The following is a 23,361-nucleotide window of genomic DNA, read 5'->3' on the forward strand; positions in this document are numbered from 1 at the left end:
TTCTGGTGTTGATTACCTGGACTTGGATGGCGAGCATGAATCCTTCAGTCTCGGAGAAGAGCGTCCCGCTCGTGAGCCATGCAATGGAAGCAATTTTATCTATGTGATATTGATGGAGGTCATTGTAGTATCTGCCGTGGAGTATCTTCTTTGCCCATCTTTCTAGCTTCATTTGTGCCTTCTGGATGGGAGGGGACTTCTTTCTTAGGTTGAGTGGGGTATACCACTTGTCTGTCTTCCTTATGGCCTGGTGGAGTGCTGCTCCTTCTTTCCGAGCAATTGGCAGCTCTTGGTCATCATTGTCCTTGTCTTACTCATGATATCCTCCAGCTCGGTGTTAGTCCAATCTATGACCCTGAAGGAGTATGTTAGCACTGGGACTGCATAGGTATTTATAGCTTTAACTGTGTTCCCTCCATGCAGGTTTCTGTGTCTCTGATGATATTTTTCAGTCAGGCAGGCCTTAATTTCCTTGTGCTGTAACTGCTGAGCCTGCATCATCCCCAAGTATTTGTAGTCCTCTCCCTCTGTTAGACTTTGATCTCTTTACCAGTCTGCAGCTGGTAGTTTTGGTTGACTAATTTTTCTTGGTGCAATCCGTGTATCTTGAATTTATATAGACCAAATTCTCTCCTAACATCATTGCTGAATTCTTCTATGATCCGGAGTAGTTGCTGGAGTTGCTTCTCGGTTGCCATGTAGAGCTTGATGTCATCCATGTACATCAGGTGGGTGAGAGTGCACAGGTTCTTCCTTCCTTCTTTAAGGTTATATCCATACATGCTTCTGTTGAGGATGGTGGATGACCCTGGGTGCCAAGCATTCCGTGGACAAGCGAGTACGTTTTGAAAAGCGTTTTCCACAAAGCGAATTTGAGTGAATATATTCTACTTTTTGTTGCAAAAACCATTTTCTCAATTTGATCTTTATATCAGAGTAGCAGTTTCACTCTACAAGAAGTAGGCAGAGGCCCAGAAAGGGAAACCACCTTTCTGTTTATTTTTTTCTGTAAGTACTAATTTACTAACTCAGCCGCTTGGTCACCTTGTGGTACTGCTCCTGCCTTCCCGTGGTGGGGGCTGGTAACCTAGGCAGTAAAGATAAACCCCCAGGGCCAAAAGGAGCTATCATGGATTCTAAAAATTTTCCACCCTTAGAACCTTCAAGCTCAAGAGAAGAATCCTGTCATGAAAACACTAGTCAACCAAAAAGGCTTCGAACAGAAGCACAGTGTCCAGACATTCCTAATTTTCTGGTGATACGCTCTGTGTCCACCCAGCCTGTGGCAAGTAATCACCATTTATGATTCAAAAACATCTGGAATCTATTGCAAGATCAACAAAAATAGTGAAGTGACTACAATCAGGAGATCTCCTGATTGAAACAGCCACCTCCAAACATCCGAGTCACTATTAAAGACAATGTATCTGGATGGGTTGCCAGTATCTGTTACTCCCCACAATACAAGGCGTCAGCACAGAATGGGACTTAATTGCAGTGTCTGAGGAGGAATTAGTTCAAGAACTTAGCCATCAAAAGTAATCAGTGCTAAAAGAATTATGGCAAAAAAAAAAAAAAAAGATGGAAATCTCATTCCAACTCATTCCATAATTTTAACTTTTAGCATTCCTGGTTTGCCATCTTCAGTAAAAGCTGGATATTTAAACTTCCGAATTTGCCCATTCATCCCGAATCCTCTTTGCTGTTTTAAATGCCAGAAATATGGCCACTCACAGCAGGCATGCAGAGGTTATGCAATCTGTCCTATTTGTGGTTCAACATACACAAGCAGATTGTTCAGCTGCAGTTCCCATTTGCTCCAACTGCAAAAGCAGTCGCCCTGCCTTTTCTAAATCATGTGAAATGCGGAAGACAGGTAGGAAAATCCAAAGTAAAACATAAAGTCACATATCCTGAGGCATGCAGACAAATAAGGTTGACAATGCCTAGTCCATCTTATGCCTCTCACACGAAGTTTTTATACAACTGCAATTGAAACATATGTATCAATACCGCCCAATGTCTCGCTAGCTAATTGGGTTAAAGCAACTTTATCAACCACTGGAAAAGATAACTCTAAAACTAAAACCAGCAATGCCATCACCACCCAATTAGTATCCCAACTGATACTCTGACGATCTCAAATGACACAGAAAAATTGAAATCTACTAAAGACTGTAAAGAAACTGAACCACTCACCAACACTATGGAAGAATGGGACTTAATTCCAGTGTCTTGAACTAATTCCTGAGGAGGAAGAATTAGTTCAAGAACTTAGCCATCAAAAGCCACACCCAAATTATGAAGAACCTATCCTAGAACTCCATGCCATCAATACTATGGATACCGGACGTCCCTTATTCCCAAAAAAGACCAGAAAAAATGTCCTGCATACAAAAAATAGGTCAGATGAATCATCCTCAGCCAAACCAAAATAATGCCTAACATCATACAGTGGAACTGCAGAGGACTAAGCAGCCATTCTGATGACTTAAGGAATTTAATCTCTCAGTTCAATCCCATAGGTATATGCCTACAGGAAACATTCTTGTCACCCCAAGTTTTGCTGAAATTCTCAAATTGTATGATATACAGACGAGTTAGGAGCCTAGAGTCTCCTGCCCGTGGAGGAGTAGCTATTCTTATAAATTCTAGCATACCATCCAGACCGATCCAATTAAGAACCACCCTAGAAGTTGTTACAGCTCGGATTGCAGTTGGTATTTTACTTACCATTGTTTCCATTTATATTCCACCATCTCTACCACTTCTCCATTCAGAACTTGACAACCTCATTACTCCAATTTATCTTTTCAGTGGACACCATCCATTGTGGGGATCAGCTGCAATGTACAGAAGAGGCAAGTTGATTGAGGAATGATCTGAATTTATTAAACTCTGGATCTCCTACCTACTTCCACTTACCTACAGGATCTACTTCTGAAATTGACTTGTCGATTTGCTCACCATCCATCTTTCCAATCATGACATGGTCTGTTTAACCGATCCTTTTAACAGTGATCACTTTCTGATTACTTTCCTTACAAACAGGGGTAACTCCAAATCCTGATCAACAATCCACTTTGAAGTTTGAAAAGGCAAACTGGGATGGCTATTTTGCTCAAATACTTCTAGACAGACTTTATGTTCAAAAAGAACCTATTGATGATATAAATACTTACATCATCAATCAGATTCTGACTGCTGCTAATACCCACATTCCAAAATCCAAGACATATTGTAATCGCTGAAATCATTGGTGGAATACAAATTGCTTCATTGCCAAGCAGGAAAAAAACCGAGCTTGGAATAATTTCCATAAGTTTGTTTGTGTTTTATTGGCGCATCAGCAACTGAGGCTATAATGCAATTTCCATAGAATCCCACTACTAGTAACCTAGTTGCTTATAAAAGGCTTAAAGCAAAAGCAAGGCAAATTAGACGAAAAGCAAAACAAGACTCATGGATTGCTTCTGCCTCAACAATCACAAAAGACAATGACACACGCCTCATCTGGAAAAGAATACAGGCACTAAATGGGAAATTCACTCGTTTGCTGCCCTCTCTAATACTTGTAGATAGGTCTTTCCCCTTCATTGGAAAGGGAAAGACCTATCTACAGCTGAAGAAGTTGCTAATGCACTTGCAGAATCATTTGCTACAATCTCTGCTTCTGCCTTCTATGCATCCACATTTTAGAACATCAAAGCTGGTGCAGAACATATAAAATCAACTTTTTCATGCACTGCTCATTCCCGTAAAACCATCTATTTACATTAATAGAACTTCAAGAATCATTAAACAGATCTTAAAATAGTGCCGCAGGCCCAGATGGAGTTCGTTACGTTATGCTGAAGCATTTACTTGAAGAGGATTTGAGTGCCATGTTAATCTTTTATAATTGGATATTCTCCAAAAATGTTTATCCTTCTTCCTGGCATCATTCTTTCATTATTGCCTTACCAAATCCAGGAAAAGATCGTTCCTGTATTGAAAATTACGGGCTACATGGGTAAAATTTTCAAAAGGATGGTTCATACTAGGCTCACTTACATACTGGAGTCACAGAATCTCCTTCCAGATCATCAGTATGGCTTTTGGAAGAATAGATCAATGCTGGACGTGCTTATCAAAGCCAGATCTCATATTCACAATGCCTTTGTCATGAAACAACATCTAGTCATGGTCAACCTAGATCTTGAAAAGGCATTTGACACTACAGGGCATCATGAGATTATTATGGACCTTTACCATCTGGGGCTTAATGGCCATTTGTAGATAATAATTCAAAATTTTCTGCAATTGCATTCTTCTCAAGTTCAATATAAAAACGTACTCTCTGCATCTCACATTCAGAAAGGAGTCCCGCAAGCATCGATATTTAGTCCAGCACTATTTTCAATCTGAGTTAGCAGCATAACACGAGATATCCAAAAAACTGTTGGAACTTACATGCATGCAGATGACCTTACCATTTCCTGTCAGACTCATAGTATGAATACCATCAAATGGCAGCTCTGACTTGCCATTACCAAAATACAATCCTGGACTTCACAGAATGGCTACTGACTATCAGAAAAGAAATGCACTGTCACTCACTTTTGCAAGAAACGAGCTCTCCATCCCGATCCTGAACTACAAATAAACAATATTCCAATCCCACTTGTTAGTACTGTTAAATTTCTTGGACTGATATTAGACAGCAAGCTGAACTTCCAAGCTTACTTCTCTCATTTAAGAAATACATGTTTAAATCATCTGATTATGCTGTGATCAGTCTCGGCTGTGTTATGGGGTGCTGATCGGTATACTCTATTGTATCTTTATAGAACTTTAAGCCGTTCACGGCTAGATTATTGTTTTTTTTTTTTTATTTAAACCCCAAACACGAGAGGTATTAGAACCTATAGTACTTAGTACCGTGCTTGGGTTGGAGGTTGAGAAGACGACAGAAGATATTTGTTGATATTGGACTTGAACTTCTGTAGACTGTAATTTTCAGAAAATACGTATAAAGGAAGGTTGTTCCAGAAAACGGCAGTTGAATGAATAAACGAGGATGAAAAGTTGGTTCTGTGAGTTTGAAGTTGGACACTAAATGGATGTTGGCTGGTGGCGGCATGTGTTCGGACTGTTTTGAAAGAGAGAGCGGGAATTATAGAAGCCAATTCAGAAGAAAAAAACAGTGCCCGTGGAAGTATTTGTAGAAAAGGCATGCAGCAGAAACAGTACGTCTATAAGACAGCGAGTGGGGAGACTATATTAGAGATGAATCATTAATTAACTTAACTGCCCCCTTCTGATGGAATCAAGAAGCCTGAGAGAGGTTTTGGGGGCACCACCCCAGATGTGGGAACAATATTCCATGGCAGGGCGGATTTGCGATTTATACAGAGTGAGCAGCTGTTTGGAAGAAAAGTAATGCCGAGAGCAAAAAAGAAAACCAAGTTTTTTAGATGCAGAGGAAGCAATATTTGTAACATGCTTGGGCCAAGAGAGAGATTAGAAGTCAGGGTAATCCCCAAAAGAGATATATCATTTTGCCTAGAAATCGGAGTGTCACTAAAGTTAAGCATAGGAGCAGAAGAATCCTTTTTGCAAGATATGAGACGAGACTGAGTTTTAGAAGAGTTGAAATCAACTAAGTTGTGTTTGCCCCAATGGAGAATTACCCGAAGATTGGCATTTAAGGAATTGGTAGCAGATTTTCGAGAAGTTGAAGCTGATTGAGCAGGGCAAGGTTTCTCAAAATGGAAAGTGGAATGCAATGTGCTATCATCAGCAAAACTATGGATAGGATTTCCAGTCAATGGAAGAAGGTTATTAATATAGAAGAGGAAAAGAATGGGGGAAAGAACTGAACCTTGGGGGACACCGGCACTAGTGGAGAAGTTAGAAGACAGAGAGCTGTCTACCATCACCCATAGTGAGCAATCAGAGAGAAAACTGGATAACCAATTACTAAAAACAGTTGGAAAACCATAAGGTGGAAGCTTCTTTAGAAGACCTTTATGCCAAACATGATCGAAAGCCTTTGAGATGTCAAGAGCAACTACTCGTTTCACCAAACCTTTCCATTGAATTAGTTCATAAATGGGTAACATAAGCCAGAATATCACCAGTGGATCGACACTGGCGGAATCCGTACTGTCAATCGTTGAACAGACGGAAGGTTTCTAGGTAGTTTAAGAATTGCCGGTTAATTGATTTCTCCATTACTTTAGAAAGAGTAAAAGTAATTGCAATGGGATGATAATTGGATGGGAGGGATTTGTCAACCGTTTTAGGAACTGGCTGGATATGAGCAAATTTCCAAGCAGAAGGAAAAACACCTTTGAAATAAGAATGTGAAAAAAGGCGGCAAGAATAGGAGTAAGTTCAGAAGCACAGGTTTTGAGAACAAGTGGAGAAATACCATCAGGACCTGGAGCTTTCTTAGCATCAAGATTTGTCAAAATCCTTCTGACATCCTTTTGACGGAAGACCACAGAAGGCATTGAATGGAGTGTGTTGGGAACAGTGGGAGGTGTTTTACCAAGATCATTAATACACGTTGGAAGAAAAATGGGATGCTAACAGGTCAGCTTCATCGTTGGCTGAAGTGACAACAGAACCATCTGGTTTGGACAGAGGTGGGAGCAGAGATGGGCAAAAGTTGCGGCCAATAGCTTTGGCAAGAGACCAGACTGCTCGGCTACCATTAGGGCAAGAAGCAAGTTTTCTACTCTTAGCCTGTTCAAACTCTAGTTTGGACTGATTAATAACTGCTTTACAATTGTTACGAGCTTTGGTGTAGGCAGAAAATCAAACTGAAGAATTAGAAACAAGCCAATTATGATATGCAACATTCTTCTCTTGAACAGCCTTACCACATTTATTGGAAAACCAAAGTTTAGATAAAGGGCTTGATTTTAAAGTGGAGTGTGGGATAAATGATTCCATTCCTACAAGAATAATTTCAGTTACATGATCTGAGCAAATGTTGACATCAGAAGTTTTGAAACAGTAATCCGACCAAGGAAAAGAAGAAAAGAAATCTCGCAGTTCATCCCATTTTCCATTCTTGTAATACCAAACAACACGAGGTTGGGAATAGCCATGAGATAAAGGCTCCATTGGAGAAGAGACGATCACCAAGTTGTGATCTGAAGTGCCTAAAGGACCTCTCAGTTTGACCATGTACTTAGAAGGGTTGTTTGTGAGAAAAATGATCAAGCGTATTGGCTGTATGATTAGGATTGTCCGGTATTCTTCTAGGTAAATGAATAATCTGTGCAAGGTCATTAGTAATTGCAAAAGCCTCAGCATCTCGACCAGTTGTGTCGGTGTGAATAGAAAACGGAAGCCAGCTGGAGTTGTGAACATTAAAATTACCAAGGAAAATTACCTCACTGTTAGGAAAGTTGGACTGGAGAAAGTCAAGTTGCAAAGAGAGGAAGGCAAAGAGCTCCAAATAATTAGTGGAGTTTGGAGAATGGTAGAGACAACAGATGAATTTGACACAATGAGGTAGAGAGATTTTAAGCCAGAGAAGATCAAAGCGAGGAGATTCGAAATTGCCAACCCTCTGACAGGGAATATCAGAACGTACATATGCACAATTTTATATCAGGCAGTTGCACTTAGCTCACACTGCTTTGAACTCCCATGCCTGTAAAATCTATACTGACGGATCCAAAACAGCCAGTATGGTTGGTGCTTCTTCAGTTTTTCTTTCTCTTACGGTTACAGCTTTACTACCATTAGCCTGCAGCGTCTTCACAGCTGAATTATATGCCATCAAATTAGCACTTCGTAAAATTATTGAACTTTCTATCTCACCTGCCTTAATTTAGACTGACTCCCTCGGTGCTGTTTCTGCCATAAAGAAGAATTTCTCATCTTCTCATCCTACCTTGAAACACATTCATTCTGAGCTATTTTGCTGAAGCGTGTCCAATCAGTCAATCAGTTTTTGCTGTATCCCTGACCATTCTGGCATTCCAGGAATTGAAAGTGCGGACTTCGCAGCTAAACATCCTCAGGTTCGTTACACTGATTATAAGCCTGTTATTTGCAAAGCAAGTTACGACAACCGGTCATAGATCTGGAAAAGTAAAACCAACAATAAACTTTGCCAGATAAAGCAAGAACCAAAGCTGTGGCTCTCAGGCTTCTGACGAAACAGATGAGAGGAAGTGGTACTGGCAAGACTCAGAATTGGACACACTCATTATACCCATCTGTTCCTGTTACTGGGAGAAGATCCACCCCAGTGTCCATCCTGTCAACTTACGGTTAGGTATTTTCTGTTTGATTGTCTCTTATATTCATCCATACAGTCACACACTTTTCAGTCGGTCTCTAGGGTGAACGTCTCACATGATTTAACTCATATCCTGGGAAATGATGCAAACATAGAACATATAATCTATTTAAAATGAATTGGCCTATACAGGAGTATTTAATTTAACATCTGGTATATTTTGACTAAATAAACTATGAGCAGACACAACTTGGCCTCAGTAGCCCTTATGTCATTAAGCTAAATACCAACAGCATGGTGGATAGCCAGTTAAGTGCAAGACAGAACCAAAGTGGGCTCAGGGCATCTCCCTGAAAGATTCCTCTCCTGATGGGAATTGGCCTGGATGTGATATTCTTGACCTTAATGGTGGTACTCCATTTTGTCATTTTTCTCCTTGGAAGTTTGTCACTATCAGATTGACTTTGTAGATGTTCAGTGCCTGTATTAGCCAGCTATGAGGCACGGAGTCGAAGGACTTGTGGTAATCAATGTAGGTGGTGTACAGGTTGCAGCGCTTCCTTTAGGCTTGCTCTATAACCATGCCAACTATGGTTAATTGCTCCTTGCATCCTTTGCTCAGCCGCTTGCATCGTTTCTGCTGTTCGGCCATTATGTTCTGACTCTCCAAGTGGTCTTCTTCATTATGTAGCAGGTCAGGATCTTGTACATCATAAGGAGGCAGGTTATTGGCCTGTATTTTGCCAGGTTACTTGTATCTATGTCTTTGGGCTTCAGATAAGTGATTCCTTGAGTGAGAAACTTTTGCATTGTTTCTGGGTGCCTTATCATTCAGGTGAACTGCTATGTCAGTTGCTTGTGTGTGCAAGTGAGCTTCTCGTACTAGTAGTTGTGTATGTTATCTGTTCCTGGAGTTTGCCAGTTGTGTGACCTTGATCATCTGTTTTACTTCTCCCTCCTGAATCTCCCACTCTCTCATCTCTTGTACATCCTTGGTTTATTATTATATATTATATATATTTTATTAATAATAATAATATTATTATTATTATTAGTAGTAGTAGTAGTGGCGGCAAAAGATGCAAGAAAGCAAGCTTATATAGCATCATCCAGCACCTCCATAGCCAGGTGGGGAGAAGCAGCAATGCATAGCACATGCTTCTTGATTAGACCGGGTTCGAGCCCATGACCACCAAATATGGAGGATGCGGAAAGGTCAGGGAATGACAACCGCATTTCCCTGGAGCAATATGGCCTTAGTTGCTAATGCTCCTAAAAACCAAATAACAAACAATAGCATCATCAAAAAAAAAAAAAAAAAAAAAAAAAACACACAGTTCACCCATCCATACCTGCCAATGATTGATCTAGTTCTTCCTTTAATTTATTAAAACCATCTACTTCCACAACAGATGAAAACTTGTTCCAACAATCAACCACCTGGTGGCTGAAGTTAGCATTAGCATTAGTAGAGGCATATGATGCAAGAAAGCAAGCTTATGCAGCATCAGCCAAAAAAAAAAAAAAAAAAAAATTCCACTCCGTTCGATACCTGTCCAGCTGAGCCTTAAATTTATTTAGGCAATATACTTCCACAACAAGGGATGGAAGTCTGTTCCACCAACCAACTACCCGCTTACTAAAGGAAAATTTCCGCACATCTTCCTACATCTGTCTTTCCTCAATTTGAACTTATGCCCTCTCAGGTGATTATTCTGAGCAAGAGGCAGAATTCCATCAGCATTGAGCATGCTCAAACCATTCAAGGCTTTATACACCTCTATCAGATCACCTCGCCGGTGCCTAGTCTCCAGACACTGTAATTTGCAAAACTTAAGCCTTTCTTCATAAGCGCAACCCTTTGTTCCATTCACTAATCTTGTTGCCCTTCTCTGTACTCGTTTCAGCAGCTCTACATCATTTTTTGAAATGAGGCCTCCAGACCTGTATGCAGTACTCAAGGTGTGGCCTGACCATTGCCTTATACAAGAGAATAATCACCTCCTTATCCCTGCTAGAAAAATTCCTGTATATCATTGATAAGACACCATGAGCTACTCTTGCAGCCCGTCTGCACTGCTCAGAGAACTTCATATCTGCCTGCACAATTACCCCCAGGTCCTTTTCATTCTCTGTCACTGTCAGTGTAGTACCACAGAGTTGATACGTTGCTCTGGGGTTGCGGTTTCGTATATGTAGTACTTTACATTTGTCAATGTTAAACTTCATTTGCCACCTCTCAGCCCATCTGCTCAACCTTTCCAGATCCTGTTGCAGCAACATAGCGTCAGTAGTGTCCTTGACAACCCTGCACCTTTGTATCATCTGCAAACTTGGACATTAAGCTTGATATACCATCATCAATATTATTTATAAATACAGAAAACAATAATGGACCCAACACTGGACTAATGTTACGTGGACTAATGTTATTAGTGGAGTCCCGAGGGACTCCACTAATAACATTAGTCCACGATGAGCAGTGTATATTGATTACCACTCTCTGTCTTTTCCCCCTCAACCACCCCTTTATCCATAGCAGCAATTTGTCTCCAATGCACACTGCTCCAATTTGTGCAGCAGTCTTCCATTGCAGCAGTATCAAAAGCCTTTCTAAGATCCAAGTATATATTATAAAAGTTATTCCCTGCATCCAGTTCTTTTGTTACTGCATCATAGTATCCAATCAAATTGGTCAGGCAAGACTTCCACTTAACAAAGCCATGCTGTGTCTGAGCTATAACTGAAGTCTTGTCTCGATGATCCTGCAGTGCTTCTTTAACCAGGGCCTCCATTCATTTTCCTGGAACAGAAGTTAAACTCACTGGTCTATAATTACTTTTGTCAGCCTTTGATCCTCCTTTGTGAATTGGGGTCACATTTGCACATCTCCAGTCTATGGGTACCTCCCCTGAGTCCAAGGAAGCTCTCATAATTATGGCTGAGGGTTTGCTTCCTTTGCTACCTCCTTTAATATAACTGGATAGATCCCATTCACCCCAGGTGCCTTTCTTGTCTTCAACAATTTCTCCTCCACTTTTCTCTCAGTTATTACAAGATTATCTAGCTTACTGCCAGAGTTGAATACACCTCTGGCATTCCCTTCACTGAATAACTCCTCATGTGTGAATATCGATGCAAATATTCATTTAGTTTGTTAGCTACCTGAGCAGGATCATCAACAGTTGAACCATCGATATCAACTGGACCGATCTGATTCATCCCCTTCCTTCTAGAGTTTACATAAGAAAAGAACTCTTTGCTGTTTTTCTTTGCATCCCTTGTCAAAGATTTCTTGTAATCTTCCTTTGCCTGCCTAACCTCCTTTGTAACTTGGTTACAGATCAACTTATATCTATCATAGGCTTCTGTGTCGCGTGTTTATTTATATATATCCCATGCATTTTTCTTCTCTGCCTTATGTCTCATTAGTTCATCTGACATCAATTTAGGCCTAAACCTTGAACAGTATTTCTTAGTTGGTATGTAAAGCCTAGTAGCTTCGAAGATAAGTTCTTTGAATGCTTCCCATTTTGAATTTGCTGTTGGTAACATCATCAGTTGGTCCCACTGTATAGAATTTAAATACTGTCTCAGACCATCGTAGTCGCCTTTAAGAAAGCAATAACCCTTCCCTTTACCCTTGATGGTAGTTACTTCTTTGAGTAAATCCCACTTCAGCACACTGTGATCACTGCCACCTAGTGGTTCCTCTATCTGCAGATTCTTAATGCATGAAGAATCGCTAGTGATAATCAAATCAAGAGTATTACTCCCTCTAGTTACCTCCTGAACATGCTGATGTAGAAAACAATCATCCAATAAATCCACAAAAGCCTTGCTAGTTTGTGAGTGACCAACCCACAAATTCCAGTCAATATCTGGGTAATTAAAATCCCCTATTATAAGACTCTCTGATTTACTGGCCCACTCTATTTCCCTGTACAGTAACTTATTATACTCATCAGACTCATTAGGCCTATAGCACACTACTACTCTCAATTTTGATCTCCCAATGCTTATGTCACACCAAACTGACTCGACACTGCACTGTCCAGCAATGTCGACTGGCTTCACTTCTTTGGATTTTATGTGTTTCTTAAATAATAGTATAACCCCCTCCTCCCTTCCTATCTTGTCTATCCTTCCTATACACATTGTACTCCCCAAATTCCAGTTCTGCATTCCTTATATCTGTGTGACACCATGTCTCTGATATCCCAACAATATCTGCCTTTGATGTTTTGAGCAATACCTCAAATTCATCAAATTTATTTACCAAACTCCTAGCATTGGTGTACATGCAAGTATACATGCACCTGTGCCTTTTCATAGCTACCCTAACACAACCCATGTGTTTATTTGTACCACAATGACTCCAGCAGTCTCTGAAATATCCTGCATCTTGTTTTCCAGGCTTCTGCTCAATTCAATAGAAGCAGTGCAAGAATCACTTTCACCTCTGCCAGTGGCTACTGTTAATCTATTAGTCCTTGTATCCCCCCCAGTCTAGCAGTTTTCCGACCCACCCAACACTGCCTCGTTAGTATCAGCAAATATTCTTGCACCCTTTCTATTTAAGTGTATTCCATCCCTGTAGAAGCAGTCCCTTCTGTTAACAAGTACAGACCAAGCTGAAAAAAATTCTACCCCTCGAACCTTGCACAGTTTTTCCATGGCCGAATTGATCGACAAGGCTCTCATCATATACTCCCTCTTATCTTGTCTGGGCAGAATTGCAGTCAATTTCAAATTCAACCCTAATTCACGGCTTTTTTTCAACAGTGACCTGTACTTGTTAAGTAATTCTGCCCGTCTCCTACTCTTAATATCATTAGTGCCAACATGTACAACTATATCATCTTTTGTGCCCTTAAAAGATGATATCTGCTCTACAACATCATCAACCTTTGCCCCTGGCAGACATACCCTGGTACTGTTCCACCTATCCTTTTTACAAAGCATGTTCCCCATTTCCCTGACAATAGAGTGACCAACAACTACTAGTTCCTGCGGGACCAGCGCATTCTGCCTTGGGGGTTGTTGCCGCTGTGTTGCATGATGACCAAGTGCAAGCTCTGTCGTTGATACAAGTTTGCACTTCTATCCTGCAACTGTCCTTCCTCAACTTAAATTTATTCCCTTCATGTGTATAATCTCAGCAAAAGGAAGAATGCCATTCACATTCAGCTTACTCAATCCATTAAAGGCCTTAAACACCTCAGTCGGATCGCCCAGCAGGTGCCTAGTCTCCAGATGCTGAAGTTTGCAGAATTGAAACCTTTCTAGGTAAGAGTACCCCTTTGCTCCCTACACCGATCTAGTTTTCCATCTCTGTACCCGTTCCCGTAGATCTTCCTAAAGTGAGGCCTCCAGACCTGTATACAATACTCAAGATGTGGCCTAACCATGGCCTTGTACAAAGGGATAATCTCCTCCTTATCACTGCCAAAGATTCTGTATATCATTGATAAAACCCTATGAGCTTCCTGACCACATGTCTACACTGCCCAGAGAATTTCATATCTGATTGCACAATTACCCTGAGGTCTTCTTCATTTTCCACTACCCTGAGTGTAGTACCACACAGTTGATAATTTACTATGGGATTACTACTACCCATATCCAGTAGCTTCCATTTGTCAATGTTAAACTTCAACTGCCTTTTCTTGGCCCCATCAACCCAATTTTCCTAGATCTTGTTGCTGTAGCTCACCATGTTTACTGTCATTAACCACCCTGCCAACCTTTCTATCTGCAAACTTTGACATTAAGCCTGATATACCTTCATCAATATTATTAATAAATACTGAAAACAACAGGTCCAGCACAGAACATTAGTCCACTGATAACATTAGTCTACAAAGAGCAGTGCCCATTGATTACCACTCTCTGTTTTCTCCCATTTAGCCATAGCAGTAACTTGCCCTTTATCCATAGCAGTAACTTTCCCTTAATGCCACATTGCTCCAGTTTATACGGCAGTGTTTTATGTGTAACATTATCAAAAGCTCTCTTGAAATCCAAGTCTATGATACCAAAATTATTTTTTTTCATCCAGTTCCTTGGTCATTGCATCATAGTAACCTATCAGATTGGTTAACATGACCACCCCTTGACAAATCCAGTGACTGCAGTATAATTGTATTCCCGTCCAGATGGTCCTGCATTAGTTTTTTGTGACTCCATTATTTTCCCTGGAACAGATGTTAAGCTAACAGGTCTGTAATTACTCATGTCACCTTTTGGTCCTTCCCCCTTTATGAATTGGGGAGACTGCACATCTCCAGTCTGTAGGAACCTCCCCTGAATCCAGGGATCCTCTCATAATTATGGCTGTGGGTTTGCTTACCTCCTTTTCTGCCTCCCTTAATATAATTGGATTGATTGCATCTGCCCCAGATGCTTCTTTTGTATCCATCCTCAACAATTTCTCCTCCACTTTCCTTTCAGTTATCACAAAATTATATAGTTGCTCATTAGAGATTTTTTTAAACTTCTGGCATCCCCTTCCCTAAAGAAGTGGCCCAATGTGATTGAACCCTTCCTTCAACTGTTAATATAAGCACAGAAGTCTTTGCTAGAGATATCTCATAATCTGCCTTAGTTTGACTAACCTCTTTTGTGACTTGATTACAGACTAATTTATATCTACCATGGGCTGCTGTATCACTTGATAATTTATTTGCATCCCATGCAATTTTGCATGGACTGAATTTCCATGGATTGAATGGACCATTTTTTCTGTTACTGGCAATTATGTTACTGTTATAACCTTATGTTCAAAATTTTTTTCAGCTACATTTGATAGTGACTGACAACTAGTACTTAAGTCTAACATCCATTGTTGACTAATTTTCCAATATCTGTTCCAGTTGCAGCTGTTAATGTTTGCACCCATTTCTTAGAGTTTGTACTCTTATTATCTTTTTCATTTTCTGCACTGGCCTTTTTAAAATATTAAATATCTGTACAAAAATTTTTCATAGTACTGCATGACATGAACTAAACTGGAACAGTGTATCATTAGTGGTAAGATTTAATGATGGATAAAAGGTTATTTGTGAATGGCTATTTTGCCAAATAGACCTGGGACATGAAAATGAGGGTTGTATGTACATTCCAGATAATTCAAAAAAGCCAGAAGCCAGATGTAAAACAAGTAATGTAACCCTTTCATAATCATAATTTGTAATAAATCAAACCAAAAAAAATCTGAAAGTTATATGCTATCATTTAAATAAAATTGGTGGGAAAGGTTCTTGGGAGGATATAAATTTATTATTATTCCAAAATAAATAAAAAGAAAAGAAAGAGAAAAAGGGTAGTGTCTATTAGATCCTGTGTAATTGATAGTAGTTTAATAAATCTCTCTTTTATCCAGTAAACTATGTTTTGACGATAATTTATAAGCATTAATAAATTGACTAATACACTTTTTTTTTTTGATATGCAGCAGAGGATTATTATTGTTAAAGTATAAATTCCAATATTTGTTTATGAAATATTTTTTGTCATATTTGCTGTTGTTCTTATGGATATTAAATTTAAGAAGTTTACTATTAATTTCTTCTTTCATGATGGATCCCAGGTGCCAAGCACATTTGTGGCCAAGTGATTTCTCTGTGATTTATATAAACTCTCTATATGTGATTTTTATATGCTTTGTATAAATGAGTAAGGTTCACTTAGTTAATTTCACCTAATTTTAGTTCAGTTGTCTTTCTAGTTTTTTAAGATGCATAGATTTTCTTAAGCAGTACTGTGCTAACAAAAATTTCAAGGAAGAATCCAGAAAGGAAATTCACCTTTCTTTTTTTTTTTTTTTAGTGCTTTTATTACTAATGTTATTAATCCAACTAAAAATATCAACCACTTAGCCACCCGACAGCACTGCTTCTGCCATCTTGTGGTGGGACCAGCAACCTTGTTAATAATGACAAATTCCTGGTGCCCAAAGGAGCTATTGTGGATTGCATATCATCTCTGTTGCTTGAGATTAAAAAAAAAAAAAAAAAAAAAAAAAATCAGACGTGCTTAAACAGAAGTATCTGGCCTTCCTTGGCTTCCTTCACTGCTGAACCAGCCAGTGAGCAAACTCTTTCCTTATTCAAAAATATTTTAGAAAATGCTGCTGGTACAACCAGCAACTTCAGTCTGTAGACCTACTTGTTTCAGCAAGTTGGTCTCCAAATTGATATAAAAGACTCAGAAGCATCCAGAATCACTTTCAACCTTTGGTGGAGCTATTATAAAAGTAACTATCCCAATGCAACTCCTAATACCTCCAAAGGTATTATCTCTTGAGTAGGACCTGCTGAATGTTATGGAAGGGGAGATTATCCAGGAACTTTATTATTGAATAGTAATAAAAAGATGAATCTCTTATCTCAGCTTGAAACTTTATTTTCATGTTTAACATACCATCTTTACCAGATACAATTAAAACAGGTTAATGCAAGTTATTTAAATCTCATATATGAGATTTAAATAACTTGCATATCCCAATCTGATCAGATGCTATAAATGTGAAAAATATGCACATTCCCAAACAGTGTGTCAAGGTATTTGTCCTAACTGTATCTCTAAGTCCTACAGAACATGCCAGACACAGCATACTAACTTGATCCAAAGTTTCCTAATTGCTAAGCTAGTCATCCAGGTTATTCTAAAGCTTGTGAAGAATAGAAAAACAGAGAACTTAATATAGAAGTGCAAAATAGAAACTAAGTTGATCTATCAAGTCACAAAGAAAAGTGCTGTTAAATACATCATTTCAAGCATATGCAAAAATTACACATACACAGAAGCAGCAGTCTATAGCTACCCAAATAGATGAATACATTCTCATTTATATATTACTTGAACATAGAGCCTAACCATTACTCTAAGGCCCTAAAAATGGCTCTCAACAGCAAATGGTAAACAGTTCTAATAGCACTTTGATTTCAATCCTGCCATTCACCACCTTCACAATGAATATCAAATTCAAAAGGACTGGATTTAGCTGTACATAATGAAGAAACACATTGAAGATCATGCCAATCAAGATAAATAGTATTGGAGACCTATATAGAGGAAAAATATGGACAATCATCTGATCTTTCTTTTGGGGGTAGTGGGGGGGGGGGGAGAGGAACAATCATAAACAGACTGCCTCTAAGAAACTGTCATGTTCATCTTCTCTACTAAATGTAAATAGTAAATAATATAATTCACAGGAATTCAGTACAGGTGACTCCTGCTTAACGCTGATAATTCGTTCCAGAAAAACAAAATGCTAAATGAATCCGTGCCAAGCGAGCGCCGCATTCCCATAAGGTAACATATGTATTTGTGGGTTGCAGTCGGTGCCATAGGATATTTCCTAATCTATAATAAACAATAGTGAAAAGATGCATAAATATCTGTCAAAATATTTAATATTCAAATATTTGTACATATAAAATATTCTGCATTACATACGTATATAATTATGTGGTAACTACTTACGTATCAAAATTAGACTTAAAATTCCTATTAAGATCATGAATGTAATTGATCTAAATTGATTTAATTTATTTAATTGATGAATTTAATCATGAAAAATGTGTTGATTTTGGCCCTCTTCCTGGTAAACTAAAAAGGGTTTTAAATTAAAATCCCCCACAGCATTGCCACCCAACAGTAAAGTCAACCAATCCTTCACTGCTTTGAAACCTGGCATGTTTTTTTCTTCTTTCAGTATGAAACTTCTTTTAGGCATTCATTTCCAAATACAGTAATTTTAACAAGTTGTTTTTGAAAGTTTTGGCTCCTTGATCTGCACTTGTGGATTTTAAATCTATTCAACCAGCCCTTACTAGTTTTATAAATGGTTCCACATTTTTTTTTTTTTAGGTGAGTTTTCTTCAGATCATCATATAGGCTAATCTCTTTTTTTGTTTTTTGTTTTTTTATAATATTTAACTTAACTGAATTTTGCGTTGGATATTATCTTCAATAAAATTAGTTAAAGTCTCTCCATTTCAATCCTAATAGCCAGCCTAGCCCTAGTTTCTTGCAGTGGAACAACTGTTTTTCCCGCTGTTAAAATAAAATTAATTTTTTTTTTTTTTTATAATTGTTCTTACAGTTAAACCTGCTGCCTGTCCTAAATTATGGCACATATTGCTTGTCGTTGACCGGAATCGATTCGCTTCAAAACATCTAATTTAATTTTCAAATTCAGTCTTTTTCTTACATTTGTAGTCTTCATACTTTGGCTTTTTTATTCTTATCTGCCATTATTAACTCTTCAAATATATAACTGCATTGGTTCCATTAATTATGATACATGTTCAAGTAAACTATCCATTACGCATGATGTCTAATACTGTACTGAGTGATGACTAGACTTCGGATAAATGCATATAACGCAAATATTATAAGCAATATACTTGATCATTTTTTAAAATGTTGATCTCGGAACTATGTAACAAGTCACTGTACTGAAATTAAATTGGTGTGTGAGAAAATTTCACTGAGCATGGGAAAATTTCTCAAATCAGCGGATGAAATGTTTTAATGCTGTTTTGCTATTCATTTTCAAGCTACTGACTCCATCAGATGAAACGTTTTTGTTAAATATGCCAAAAATGCAATCTGATTGCATTTTTGGCATATTTAACGAAAATGCTCTTTTACACTGGTAAAAGAGTGTTATAGTGATTTGTGACAGCATTATAGTCAGATACCAGTTTATAATATGAGAACAGCGTTATAGCGAATCAGCATAAAGCGAACCATGTTATAACAAGGGCCTGCGGTATTGACAACTTACATCTCATTAATCATTACAGGTGTTTGTTTACTGGCGACTAACCTAACTCCATATGTAACTCCCTCAATTAAAAACTGCACACTACTGCCAAGATAGAAATTCTGTAATTGTTGGAATTTAGATTAGTATCTAAATTCCAGCAATTACAGAATTTCTATCTTGGCAGGAGTGTGTAGTTTTTAACTTTATCTAAATGCATCCCTCTTCAAAACTTCTTATAAGCTGCTATGTACATAATAATTAGTATTATAATAACCGTTATGTCCCTGTACCTTCTATCAGTTCTTAACTGTGCTCTTCATAATTTTTAAGATTTGATTACACAAGTACCTGCTACCATTTACCCGCTTGGTGAATTCAGAACGCACAATCCTTTATGGGGATCCTCTGAAATGGATAAACAATGGTAACTAATAGAATAATTACTTGATTTATAACCAAATCTTATTGAGAGTTGAAACAAAGTAATCATTAATTTTTTTGTCCATCGTATAAAATATATGATGTAAAAGAGAGGGATTTCATTTGTGAGAGCCCATCTTATCAGGAAACAAGGCACCAGCATGCAAAACAAACAAGTGCCATAATGTTTCAATAACTGATAAACCTGCCAAAGGGCTAGGTTGAAAGGTTGTGCAAACCACTAAACCATTTGGCTGATGCTGTATAAGCATGCAAAAAGGCATGCTTATACAGCATCAGCCAACACACACACACACACACACACACACACACACACACACACACACACACACACACACACACACACACACACACACACACACACACACACACACAGCCCATATCACCTGTCCATCCCATCAAATAGTTTGTATAGTTTTTTATAAAGTTGTAAAGCTGCTTTGTACAACAGCAGATCTTCCTTGAGAGTTATTATTTTATTTGTATGCAATAAATGTAATGACTTATTTGCTTGGTTTCCTTTCTGTACTTCTAAAGTCTTTAAAATTCACTACTTGAAACATACAGAACACCATAAATTTACACCTTATCCAAACTGCCTATTACAAATGAAACAGTTATAAAACTTATCTAGAGATCCACTGCCAACTTTCTACTTCATTTATTTATTCTTTTTGCCACAACCATTTTCACAATTTCTTGATGCTGGTTGACTATGTGACAAATGTATAGCTCGTGTGTATGTTACTTGAAATTATAAGGATTTATAGTTTGTAGTTTAGTGACTAAATACTAAAAATTAATATAGATAATGGATATATATTAAAACTTCTTTCTGTGTAATGCAAGTTAACTACCTTTTGTGCATTTTAGGTTAATTACAAGTTGAATTAAATATCAGTTAATCTTTTCATTCAAATTGAATTACACTGTGTGGTTAATGCTAATGGCTGCCATTACTGCAGTTATAATACTTTGAATGTAATTCCAAAATATTTGCCTATTTCAGTTCAACTTTTGATTCAAATTTAATACCTCATGTTTTTGGGATCATCATTTAAAATAATAAAAAATAAAAAATAATGCCATTTAGTATTATTGAAAGAAGGTTTTATAACAGATTATAATGATGTAAATTTGGCAGAATTGCACCGCTTCATTACCACTTTTTTTTATTATTATTTTTATTTTAAATCAGAGGATAACAAATTTATATAAAGATTTAAGCAATGATGTTATGGAGTCAAAAGTTTTGGAACCACTAGTTGAAGTTCATCTCTCACATATAAAGCAGCACTTTCTTTTGATAACTCTTCTTCAGAGATTTTCAGATGTTATGCCAGATTTGCTGCTTCAAGACCGATCTCAAGCTTTTGAAGTTTTATTGGTAAGATACAGCACTGTTATTTTAATTAAATTGTTGCTAATTTTTTCCTTTAATTAGCTTATTTTTAATTCCCTTATTTATCTGACATATAATTTTAGGAATGATTTTTATTATTTAAAATATCAATTAAATATTTTATTAAAATATTTAAAATATAAAAATAAAAATTTTTAAAATAAAAATTTAAATATAATAAATGTAAATTATATAAATCAAAAACTTTATAAAAAATTGTATATTGTTAACAACATTAGTCCTTTAAACAACAGTTTTCAATGTAAAATTATTCTCTTAAATAGTTTTTTTTTTTTTTTTTTTTATTCCCACACAAAATATGAGCTCTCAACAGATGGTCAGCATTCCTGGAAATTTGCAATATTGCTTATATCAATTAGGGAAGTACTTGGGATAAAGTTTTCATTATACTTTATGCACCCTGTGCTTAGATTATTTCTTTTTTACTAAGCAACCAGTACAGTACAGATATTTTTATATTCATTACATTGTTTCATCAAAGCAGCTGTTTATCTTCTTGAGATCTGTTGTTTGAAATTTCTATCAAATGTATCATCATTTTAATTTTTTTCAAATTTATTTTTATTATTTGAAGTACTGCCTTGCTTGTTTTCACAATTTAAAGAAAATGAATGAAGGATCAAGGAAAAGGAAGAGAAATTTTAATGGAAGCTTGAAATTTGCACTTAAACTAATTGCATACAGAATATCATACCAAATGTTAAGGGGGGCTGCTATACAGAATGAATGCCATACTTAACTATGGTATTCTATATAAGATCCTTTTAATGGTAATAAAACAAAAAGAAATGAGTTGTGTTTGACCTTTGCCTTGCTACCTCAGAAGACTAATTTCGTTTTTCTAAGAGATGGTACCCCAGTTTTATATATATAACATAAAATGAGATTGAATGGTGGAGAAATTTAATGACTGAAGTCACTGGCTAACTTTCATCATAATTGGTTTAAGGACTGCAGTGAAAATCTGGCAAAGTACAACTCATATATTGTCTTTAACTTAGTGAAAAAACTTGTTGCCAAGATTTGCACTTTAAAGGGAGAAAATGTGGAAGCAAGATCAAAAAGGAACAAACATAGGGTGGTGCACAACATGTTGACATGTTTAACTGTTTCTTAAGGACCTAATTTATTCATTGTTATAGATGTTAAGAAATTTCATACACAGATTCTTGGTAAAGGGTCTTATTTTATCATGTGTTCGATGTCTTACATTTTTATAAACAAGTTCCTGAAGGTATACATCAATGTTTGTATTGATACAGTGATGCATGTGTTTGTCAGTTTCACAGTGCATCTGAACAAATATGGCTCTTGAGTCCATGAATGTAGCAGATTTCTTGCAGAACAATTTTTTTTTAAAACTCTACATGAAAACATTACATTGTTCCAGTCTGGTTTCAGAAGTGGCTAAAAATAACCACAGTGGCGATGATCAGGGTAATTAGTATGGCACTGTGTGAGGACCAAAAACAATGTGCAAAAAATTGAACACGGCATTGGCTGTACATTACGTGATACTGGTTGAGAGGTTTAGGGGAGGCTCTAAGCAAAAGATAGCTGGTGGGAAGGTTCAGGGCAACAGAACTGTATATTCTACATATTTACAGCCCCATCCAAATGAACATGTTTCATCTGAAAACAAGCTTTTATTTAATACAGTATTTACCCCTTCTGCTTATGCAGCAAATTGAAGTCTTCTCTGCATATCATTTTTAGAAATTTTATGTAATGCCGCAATCTTGCATGAGAATATTTTCAAACCCACTGGAAGCATTTTTTTTATAGAACACTGAGATATTACAAGTTCATGAGGAGCTGCTATATTTGTTGAGGCCATGTTATGTCAAGGATCTGGGTATATTCTTACCATGTGTACACCATATCAAAAAATTTCATTACTTCATACAGCATGTCCCAACCACTTCTTCTTACTATTGAATACACCATGAATTGTCAAACTAATAGAGCAAGCTTGTCTGCGAAAAGATCCAAACCTCACAAACACTTCCTAATTCGTTTCACAAATATACGTGGTCTCAATTTTAATCTCAATGATGTCCATTTCCACTTGCAGTCTGCCAAACCCCATGCACTTTTTCTGACAGAATCTCAGACTTGGCAATTTCAAATGTCCTCTCTTCGATCTTCTCTGGCTTAAAATCTCTCTCTACCTCATTGTGTCAAATTCGTCTGTTGTCTGTACCTTTCTCCCAACTCCACTAATCACTTTGAGCTCTTTGACTTCCTCTCTTTGCAACTTGACTTTCTCCAGTCCAACTTTCCTAACAGTGAGGTAATTTTTCTTGGTGATGTTAATGTTCACAACTCCAGCTGGCTTCCGTTTTCTAGTCACACCAACCCAACTGGTCGAGATGCTGAGGTTTTTGCAATTACTAATGAACTTGCACAGATTGTTCATTTACTTACAAGAATATCGGACAATCCTAACCATGCAGCCAACGCTTGATC

At 37.4% G+C, this 23,361-nt stretch overlaps 1 protein-coding gene across 1 annotated transcript in view; it reads left to right on the forward strand.

The window, feature by feature from the left end:
• Positions 1 to 23,361, forward strand: part of Tango6 (transport and golgi organization 6) — a 97,606-nt gene that overhangs the window by 17,201 nt on the left and 57,044 nt on the right. The window contains exon 6 of the mRNA XM_090373866.1: positions 20,668 to 20,856. Coding sequence (XP_090229992.1) covers positions 20,668 to 20,856 — 189 coding nt within the window. The remainder of the gene's footprint in view (positions 1 to 20,667; positions 20,857 to 23,361) is intronic.

Source organism: Mastigoproctus giganteus, chromosome 5 (assembly GCF_048544385.1).
Source record: "Mastigoproctus giganteus isolate SK-2022 chromosome 5, ASM4854438v1, whole genome shotgun sequence".
NCBI classification, from domain to species: Eukaryota; Metazoa; Arthropoda; class Arachnida; order Uropygi; family Thelyphonidae; genus Mastigoproctus; species Mastigoproctus giganteus.